The 10,818-nt window shown below is 37.2% G+C and overlaps 1 protein-coding gene across 1 annotated transcript in view; it reads right to left on the bottom strand.

The window, feature by feature from the left end:
- Positions 1 to 10,818, bottom strand: part of OPHN1 (oligophrenin 1) — a 435,527-nt gene that overhangs the window by 156,434 nt on the left and 268,275 nt on the right. The window contains exon 16 of the mRNA XM_004715440.2: positions 907 to 991. Coding sequence (XP_004715497.1) covers positions 907 to 991 — 85 coding nt within the window. The remainder of the gene's footprint in view (positions 1 to 906; positions 992 to 10,818) is intronic.

Consider the following 10,818-nt stretch of genomic DNA (forward strand, 5'->3'; position numbering starts at 1 on the left):
AACTGGAAACACAGGGAATCCAGGAGAGATGACTCCTTCAGGACCAGTAGTGAGAGTCACGATGCCTGGAGGGTGGAGGGAATGTGGGGTGGAAAGGGGGAACTGATTATAAGAATCTACGTATAGCCTCCTCCCTGGGGGATGGATAGCAGAGAAGTGTGGGGGAGGGGGGGAAACGTCGGACAGTGTAACATATGACAAAATAATAATAATTTATGAATTATGAAGGGTTCCATGAGGTAGGGGGGAGTGGGGAAGGAGGGGAGGAAATGAGGAGCCGATATTAAGGGCTCAAGTAGAAGGCAAATGTTTTGAGAATGATGATGGCAACAAATGTACGGATGTGCTTGACACAATGGATGAATGTATGGATTGTGATAAGAATTGTATGAGCCCCCAATAAAATGATTTTTTTTAAAAAAAGAGTGCCAAGTTATTAGAACAAAGTGTTCTTGTGTTTAGGGACACCTTGAGTAGAGGTTCAAAGTCCGTCTGCTCTCTTAATACTTAACATATGAATATATGTACATTGGCCTCTATCTCTTTCATTATAAATTAATATATTTACATATATGCATGCCTATAGCTATACTTCTATAAACAGTTTTTGCCTCCTACTTCTTTCTTCTGTTTCCTTTCACCTAAGGACATAATTTTTTTTGATAATCTTTTTAAAGCTCCTATTCAATAGAAATGCTATTATGTCAGTGCCTTTCTTCCTTAAATTCCTGAATTGTAGTTTAGTGCTTTTTTACATTACTCAATACATATTCTTTGGCAGAACTCCTCCTTGATCCACAACCCTAAACCTACCCCAGCTCTTGAAACTGGAATCAAATTAACTACTACCTTGACTCAGACAAATAGGATCAGCTATGAAAAACGAAGTCCCCAAATCAAACACACCTGAGATAGAATTTCAAGGAGCTGGTGATGGTCTTAATATCCCATTCACTATTATGAAAATCAATATCCCCCGGGCATTTGGGATCTAGGAGAAGAAAAAAGAAAGAGAAGGTTAATCTTCCAAAGTATATTATTTTTTCTCTCTTTATAAAAGAGAAAATTAAGGTGCTTTATTAAGAGGTAGGCACTCTGTGCCAGTTTTTAAAAGATGAACACTTCACACACAAAAATGTCTTTGATAACTGAAATTATTCCTTGCCACACCAGCAAGACCAATACTCCTCCTATTTTCCCACTATAGGAGTGGCAATGGGTAAGCCAAAAACACCAAAATGATAGACAGTTATTGTTTGGGCCAGAGCCTGTATTCTGTTCTGTGGCTGTTAATTGTTTCTTGCAGTTATTATGTCTGAACTTGTGGTTATTATTTAATGTACATAGATGATTAGCATAATCGCTTAAGTTTCTTTCTTGCAACATATTTTAGTATATTCCTAGTTTGTGTACATTAATGGTTTATAAATTGTAATGGAGGGGGAAGCAATCAACCAATAAAACTGGCAATGGTTGTAAAACAATCCAATATCAGTGTTACAATGGCTAATAAGTTCAACTAACTGCTGAGGACAAATAATCATATCAAAAATACACTACTGTCTCACTTTATTTTCAGTCCCTTGCAATGCCATTCATAAGGTCTGTATTAAAAGTTTTAGCAGAATCATGAATGAATATATAAATGCCACAGTTTGAGCGCCAAAGTAATAGGTTTTATATGTCAGTGTTTCTCAAAGTGCAGAACATTTTCTTTGTTTTAATAATTATGAATTTATCTTAATGGATTTTATAACTATAATTAATACTTCAGATCATGTTTAGATAATAAAATTGAATTTAATATGAAATAATTTTTAAAATAATAGAATAGATGGTATACAGATACAGTAAAATTATTGATATGATTTAACATGATTAAAGTTTGGTAACAATATATTTGAAGACAGGTAGAATAATTAGGAGGTTGTTACAGAAATTCTTATCAACTAGAAGCTATAAAGAAGTAGGGGTGGAGTCTAGCCTGCCAATCCGGTCCCAGCCTAATGATGTCTTCTTGTGGGCGTGACCTCATAAAGATAGTCCTGGGCACACCCACCCACCGCCCTCTGCCTTCAACTTTATGCCAGTGAGCCACGCTAAAACTTGAGCAAGCCCTGTGATATGGCCACTCCCATTGGCTGCATACTGTGCATCTACCAGCCTGTAATCTTCATGCATTCTGTATCATTGCATGAGGCTATGTGAGTCTCAAGAGGGACTTATGGACTAGTATCGGACTTATGGACTTGAGCTGGACTGAGCTGGGACGTTTACTTGATATATACTTACTTCTTGATATAAATAAGTAATTACTTACACATGTATGAGTGTTACTGGATTTGTTTCTACAGTCAGCCTGGCCTAACACACTGTAATTGTTCAGATGAGAGATAATGAGATACTGAAACAACTGTTGTTTTGCTTCGGGTATGAATGGTTGAGTGGAGAGAACAATAAATGACTTCAGTTATAAATTTGTGAAGTCTATTTTTCACTCAGTAGAAGCTGTAGTCACTAAGACTAAACTGGTGCTAGAAATAGAGATTGAGGAGCTAGTAGAATAGCTAAAATCCTATGACCTCATTAAGAGAATATATGTAGAAAAAGAAGAGATATTCCTGAACAGAATTGTGGGGAATATCACATATAAGGAAAAATTGAACAAATATGAATCTTAGAAAGAGGCTGGAGAGAAATAAATGTGTTACAGAAACCCATGAAAGATAAAGTTTTGGGAGCATGACGAATATCAGTTATAGAAAAGTTCAAGTAAGGGAAAGACTGAGAAATGCTCATTAAAGCACTATCAGTATTATTCCCTAAACAGGTTGAATTAAAGAATGAAGAAGATATGAGGCAAAGAGTCAGTGTAGACAAGTTCCTTTAGAATTTTAATATGTACTCAAATCATCTGAGGATGTTTTTAAAAATGATTCTTGTGATCACAAGAATCAACATATAACCCATTCCCAGGGGAACGAACAACAGAAAAGAGGGTGAAGGGTGACAGAGGACAATGTAAGATATGAAAATAATAATCTATAACTTATCAAAAATTCATGAGGGAGGAAGGTTGGAGAAGGGAGGGGATAAGTGAGGGGCTACTATCAAGGGCTCAAGTAGAAAGAAAGTTTTCAAAATGATGATGGCAATGTGTACAAATATGCTTGACACAGTGGATGAATGTATGGATTGTGATAAGAGATGTAAGAGCCCCCCCAAAAATAGTTAATTTAAAAAAATTTTAATGAAGGTTCTGATTAAGTCTGGAGTGGGGCTGGTGATTATTCAGTTCTATCAAGTTTATTGGTGATGTTCATGTTGGTAATGGGCCACACTTCACATAACTACAGTGGAGAATGTACTTTCTAGAGGCTTGACTGGAATGGAGGACAGAGAATAGAGCAAAACAGCCAGAGGAACATGTAAGGTGAAAGATGATTTATTTTTCTTTTATGATCAGATAGGCTTGAATATGAACATACATTGAGGGTAAAGCTAATGAATAGGAATCCGTTAAAATATGGGTAAGAGGAAAGTTGATGGAGCAAGATCTATGTGGATGAGAGAGAGGATGGCATCAACATAACAGCTGGAAATTTAGCAAAGAGCAGGAAAAGGTGGATTTTCTTTCTGAGAATATGGGAAGGAAAAATGAATAACTGTGGGTGCAGATAAGTGACTTTACACCAATACATGTATTTTCTGTCAGTTAATTGGTGAGATAGCCAATGAATTCTAGGGAATATATGCCTGGCATTGGAAGAAGTTTTGAGGCATGCATATGCCACAGGTTTGCATCTAACATTTAGGTAAAATGATAGAAGATAATCACTAAGAGGACTGCTAGATATATATATTTGGGGCAAAGGGGGAGAGGAAGGGAATTCCAGCACAGAGTGAAGTGAAGGACAGAGAAGACACATTTCTTTTATTAGTAGTTTTCGAGAGAGGAGGAATTTCTAACACAAGGAAAAGTAGGCAGTAAAAAGATTTGCACATAACCCCCATAAATGATGGAATTGACACCTGAGTTTGGGCTAGGAAACAAGGGCACAGTAAGAACTTTGAATGTACATACACCATCTGTCATGGGGAGATATACTATGAAAAGTCAGCCAGTTGTGGAAGGTTTGTGGAAAACTCAGCCAATGACAAAGTCCGTCATCAACAGTATAGAACCTTTCATCTTTATCTAGCAGGTGCTTTCAGATTAGCTGAGATGTATGTCCACACAAGCCAAGGTGGATATAACTTTTCAAACCTTTCTCCTATCTCTTTTCTGATTTCTTTCATACAAGCATGGCAAGAACCAAGGGGAGGGACCTGAAGACTTTAGTCACTCCAGTAACAAGACTGAAGAGACAATACTGAGAATCTAGTCAGATTAAAGCTCATGATTGTATAGTGGCCCCAATAGAAATAGTTAAGTGATACTCTCCAGCAGAGATTCTCTCTAAGAAACAGTGAGTGCAGATTCTGGCTTATCAGTTGGGAGTTTGAGTCTGGCAAAATTATAAAGGTGACTAATAAAATATAGCACTTGCTCAGTGTCTGTCTGATATTACATTGTTAAGTGTTTTATATGTGTTATTCCAAGTTTTTAACCAAAGGGTCTAATCACTTCTCAGAGCAAAACAAATACTCTTCACTTTCATAAAGCAAGCTTCTGTTAGACTGTCTTTTGGGAAACATGACATCCCTCATAGGTCATACCAGAAGGACACAAAGTGGAAACCCCACGGAATAAACTGGGCTCTACTTCAAAATTACCTGTAGCCCTTGGACTTAAGACTGAAATTGCTTGGTGAAAGAATGAACAAATGATGACCTCCACAAGGCTGTGGAATTAGCAGTTGTTGGACCTTGGCTAGGATCTCTGCCTTTATAGGCATCTAATGAAAGGTGGCCTAAAACCACTATATATTTGTTATTTTAATTTCCTCCTTGCTTTAATATGACATTTATTAATCTGACAGGTAAATTTCTGCCCTTGTAAATGATGTTACTGGAAAATTTCCCCTAGCCCCAACCCCCATGGTCAATGTCAAAAGAGTTCAATAATTTAAGAATTCAACCTGTACAAATAAAAAACGTATGGATTGTGGTTCAAAGTTTGTCTATATTTGCATAACCTTCTTTTCTCAATAACATATTAAATTCTATGCCACTGGCTAAATTCACGCTTCTATCAATGGAATGGCCTTACACCACAAGGGGATGATTTATAAGTGAACAAGAGGCATGTGTAATCTGTGGACAAATGAATGGATTCTGGAGTCCAACTTAATTCTAGCCACAGTCCAAGAACATTTAGTTCTTAGGACATGGTCCTGCTCGATGCTTGCCCTCATGTAGAAATCATTGACGATATATGTTATATGTGAAAATAAAGTGTAGTGAAGATGGTGTCCAGCTATCAAAAAGATTAACATCTGGAGGATTAAAGGCTTGTATTCAAACAAGCAGCTATCTAAGTGAGGTGTCAACTAAGACCACTTGGATGAAGCACACCAGCCTGTGAGATCCAAAGATGACAAATGTGGTGAAGGGAAAATTATTATAGTTCTAATTTGCAAAAGGCTGTAGATGACACTGGGAGCCAAAAATCCATATGCAGGGTACCTAGATGGATTTAGCCTCTGGTAGATCCCCTCTGACCACACTTGAGGGACACAAATGACCTTGCTATCAGACAGATTATTGTAAACTTGATTATGGTGTATGTAACTACAGTATATCATGTCACTCTTGACCAATTCTGGATTTGTTCTAGATTTTTTTTTTTAGTTTTAAATATTTCTTGCTTTTCTCTTGTCAGAGGTTTTTTTTCTCTGGTTTATTTTAATATTGTAAGTGGTCTATTTTTTTCTTTTTTAAAAAGTATATATTTACTATTTTCAATTTTTGTATATTTCCCAATTTATGAAGGACAGAAGGGGTGGATGTAAAGAGATAATAATTGATGCAATGGCTTATTGGAGATATGAGTGGAGGTTAAAAGGAACTGGGGAGCAAATAATGAATACAGGATGGTGGAGAATTCACTAGAACTAATTGTGGTGATGTATGTACAACTGTTCAAATACAACTGAACTATGGGAATATATGATATGTAACTCATATCTCAAAAAACAGTTTAAAAAAATCAAGGTTGTATAATCTCCAACGCTGAAGCAACAATTATGAAGATCTAACATCACAGCTTTCAGTATACATTATACTTCAACATAAATAAAACAAAGGTTCTCATAACTGGATCTATACCTAATAGCATGATCAATGAAGGAAATAATGAAGTTGTCAAGGATTTAATTATACTTGGATCCACGATCAACACCTATGGATGCAGAAATCAAGCAATCAAATAGCCTGTTGCTCAAATCTACTGTAAAAGACTTTGTTCAAGTGTTAAAAAAAACAAAAGGGTGTGTGTAACCCAAGCTGAACTATTTTCGGTTGCCTCATAACCAGGTGGAAGCTAGACTGAAGAAGAATTGATACCTTTAAAGTATAGTGTTGGTGAAGAATATTAAATGCACTGTTAGCTACACACACACACCCCAAAATAGAACAAATCTGCCTTGGACAAAATACAGCAAGAATACTCCTTAGAAGCATGGATGGTGAGATTTCATCTCATGTACTTTGGACATGTTACCAGAAAAGCCCAGTCCTTGAAGAAGGATCTCATGCTTGGTAACTGTAACAATAGGCTTAAACATGGGACTAATTGTGGATTTAACACTGGGCCAAGCAGTGTTTTGTTTTGTTGCACACTATGTCTTGGAATTGACTTAATAGCATCTAACAACAATAAAGCAAAGACAATGATGTAATTAAAAGATAAGAAGTTTAGATTAGTGAAAGAGTTGGGAGGTTGAACAGAATAAGATCCCAGAATTTCATATTTCAGGGATTGAGCATTTCCAAGTGAAGACAAGGGAGTTCCTAACATGGACAGAATTAAGTATCACTGAAGGTAAGGATGTCAAAAAAAACCCATAAAGGCTAGGGAATTGAGTGATAATGCACAAAGACACCGGTGTCTTTGAGAATGATAATGGTTGGAGTAGAAATAAATCTTGTAAGTCAAGTGACAAAGATCTGATAATTCTGAGGAAATGAAATGGAAACTGACAGACAATAGTTCCAGGAAGTAGTAGAAGACAGCCTAAAAGGTGAGGAATTTTGATTGAGGATAGAAATGGAGGAAGAACAAACATTGATTACAAGACAGTCTCCTTAGCATTTTATAGATATTCTTTAAAAAAAACAATAGATTTTAAATTCTAATAATGAAATATGAGGTTATTTACAATAAAAGACACAAGTACGTTTTAAAAACATATAGAACGTGGAAACAAAATGTTCAACTTTGGGTTAAACAATTAATTAAATATATAACCGTAAGCCAAGCATGAAGTTGGTCCGTCAGTCAAAGTGTAAAACGTGAAAATAGGAAAACTGCAAAGGAGTGCTAATTATAAGAAGGTAGTCCAATGTGATGATCAAGTGAAGAGGTCTTGGAAGAAGACACACCTGGGCCCAAATTATTGATTCACCATATCAGCACCTGCTTTTCCCTGGGCAAGGAACCAATGCTGCCAACCTTAATGGAAATAACTGTATCTCTCAAGACAGATGTTGGTAGTAGATGAAATAACACACACACACACGCAGACAAATACTGTTACTATAATTATATTCTCGTCTCACCAAGAGAAAGATTTATTTTTGGAATACATAGAATATCACGAGAGACTTTTATTTAGAAATTCCTTTGAGGAAGAAAACCTTTCCAGCCAGTATGGTCAGTCTCAGTGTTTATTTACACACAAAGCTCCCCGCCACCACCATGCACATCAAGCATCTTTTAAGGGTTCCTGCTTGAACGAGATTCTCAGGAACTTCTATCAGAGTAGGAAGGACTCTGGGAAATGTGGCTCTAAGATGATATCATGGATTCTTCATATGATCAGTGTTAGTCTGGGCTGACTAGAGAAACAAATTCATAGACACTCATATGTGTATAAGAAAGAGCTTTATATACAAGAGCAACTGAATATTGAGAAAACATCCCAGCCCAGTCCAGATCAAGTCCATAAGTCTGATATTATCCCTTACGTCCAATAGCAATCTATAAATTCATCTTCAGACTCAAGAAACACATGCAATGATGCAGAATGCAGGAAGATCACAGGCCAGTGGGTAGGAACTTGTGGATCCAGTGGCGTAAGCATCACTTCGTTGGCAAGGTTCTCCATGTGGCTCCTTCAGCTCAGAGCACTAGCGTAGCTCCATGTGTCTTCTCAGCTGCAATGTCTCTCAAGGAGTGAGCTATTTATCTCCTTAGAGCTTCCAAATGAGTTCCTCAAGCTGAGACATAATTGACAGGCTAAACTGTACCCCTTCACTCATAAGTCTCAAATTGACAACAGATTATATGACCATATGCTCTCTCCAAATTCCTACCTTTATTCCTTTGCCCTGTCTCATTTTCCTCCTGTGGGATTTAATATATAAAATTCCTTGTGATCAGAGGTGGAGGTCACGCCTTACTTAGCTGCTTACTGCTTATATGGGGCATAGAGTATCATATATGCCTGTGAATGCCTCATACCCGCAAGTTAAACATTTCCATCTGAAAGAAATTTCTCCCCTTAACGTAGAGCAGATTTGGAGAGATTTAAAGAGATTCTCTTTAAAGAGATCCTCACAGCAACCCAATGAGACAAAATGGGTATCTTTCCCATTTTATACATAAAGAAACTGATGCTTAGAAAGGAACATCCACTTGATTAACATTATATAACTTATAAGAAGCAATATTTGAATACAATCAGTTTATTTCCAGGGTCTTTTTACTTTGACACTCCATATATTGATGCCCCAAAATGAAAATTTGAAGAAAGTAGTGAGAACTGCACCTCAGGGATCAGTAATATGTTAAATGTAGAAGAGCAATATTAGTGTGAAAGGGCTTCAGGGGAAGAGATGTCCACAAAAAATGTGATCTGGCTTTCCATGCAATGGTATTTGTTCAGTTCAACTCTTTAGCAAATGTGTAGCAAACACCTATGTCATCATGCTCAGAAAATTATCAGATGCTAGATATAGAAAGATGATAAGGTTTTTATTCTACCTTTGAAGAACTCACTATTTAAAACAGATTAAAAATGGGTAATATAGTTAGAATTACAATGAAAACAATATGTACAAATGATACAGAGAAACAACAATCCAGGGGAGTTAGGAAAGACTCACTTGAATTTTAAAAGATAGATTGATATTGCTATGGGTGCAAAATTGCACATATTCTAAGCAGATATACTGAGGGCATATTGTAGAAAATCACTTAGGCTTAGGAAATCACTAGGATCACGGATCAAAACACTAAGATTAAATGGAAGAGTGGCAGGAGATGAAGCTGATCAGATATAAAAGAGTCAGATAATTAAGAGCCTTAAATGAGTTAAAGTAGTTGTGGCTTTAATGCCACAAAGGAAATACGGGCCCACATTAACAGTGTTTCAGTTTTTAATATTTTCTGCCTTCTTTTTTATGTTTTTTTTCTACATTTTGCTTAGTCATTCTTGCTGGGTTCTTGATTGTTGGCTTCCTCTCTGAGTTTTGTATGCTTTTCTGCATATGAAACCCAAGATAGGTAGATCTATGGAAACAGTAACTGGATTAATCATTGTCAAGAGGCATAGCAGGGGAGGATGCATGGTGGAAATAGAAAGCTAAAAACAATGAATATGAGAAGAATATGTTCTGCAATTGATGTTGGCGATGAGTGCACAAATCCTCATATGATTGAAAAGTTAAGCTGTATGATATGTGAGTGATATGCCAATAAAACTATTAAAATAAATACTCATGGAAACACAATTAAAGAAATATAAGTATGTATTATATTGGGGAAATCTACTCCCAAAGAACTCTCTAAATTTTTAAAAAGAAGATTGAGGAGTCAAGATGGTTTCTAGGAAGAAACACTCACCTGGTGCTCCTGCTGTCAGATGAGAAAATTAAGAGGTAAGGAGGCCATTACTTGGAGGCTGGGAGCTAAAAATAGATTCAGTGTATTGAGGTCCGGTTCAGACCTCCCCCTTTTTCATCCACGAAGTGATTCAAGAACACACTGAAGCACTCTAAGTTCACTGCATCTGCCTGTGAGCTCCTCTAACCCCTTGCCAAGTTCAGAAGAACAGCGTATATCATCCCTTCCTGTGCCCTAGTACTGCAGTGAGCAGTAATTTACCGAGACTGCTATTTAAAAGTAGTCATACCATGAGCTGTCCAAGGGATCAGGTATCAAGCATCCAAGTACAAAAAATTATATTATTGTAAAGGTGGGTGAGTGCAGAGTGAAGACTCAAAGCCCATCAGTGGGCAACTGAACACCCCTTTACTGAGTGGTTGTTGGGAGGAGACGAGCCAATCAGGGAGCAGGGTAGCAACTATGAAACATATAACTTTTCTCTTGTTCTTTAATGCTTCCTCCCCTGCACTATCATGACCCCAATTCTACCTTACAAATCTGGCTGGACCGGAGGATGTACATTGGTACAGATAGCAACTGGAAACACAGGGAATCGAGGATAGATGACTCCTTCAGGACCAGTGGTGAGAGGGGCGATGCCTGGAGGGTGAAGGGAATGTGGGGTAGAAAGGGGGAACCAATTACAAGAATCTAAGTATTGCCTCCACCCTGGGGTGGACATCAGAGAAGAGGGCGGAGGGAAACATCGGACAGGGTAACTTATGACAAAACTATAATAATTTATGAAGGGTTCATGAGGGAGGGGG

This window comes from Echinops telfairi, unplaced genomic scaffold (genome assembly GCF_000313985.2).
Source record: "Echinops telfairi isolate 266 unplaced genomic scaffold, ASM31398v2 ScPeMD7_7423;HRSCAF=8461, whole genome shotgun sequence".
In the NCBI taxonomy this organism is placed as follows: domain Eukaryota; kingdom Metazoa; phylum Chordata; class Mammalia; order Afrosoricida; family Tenrecidae; genus Echinops; species Echinops telfairi.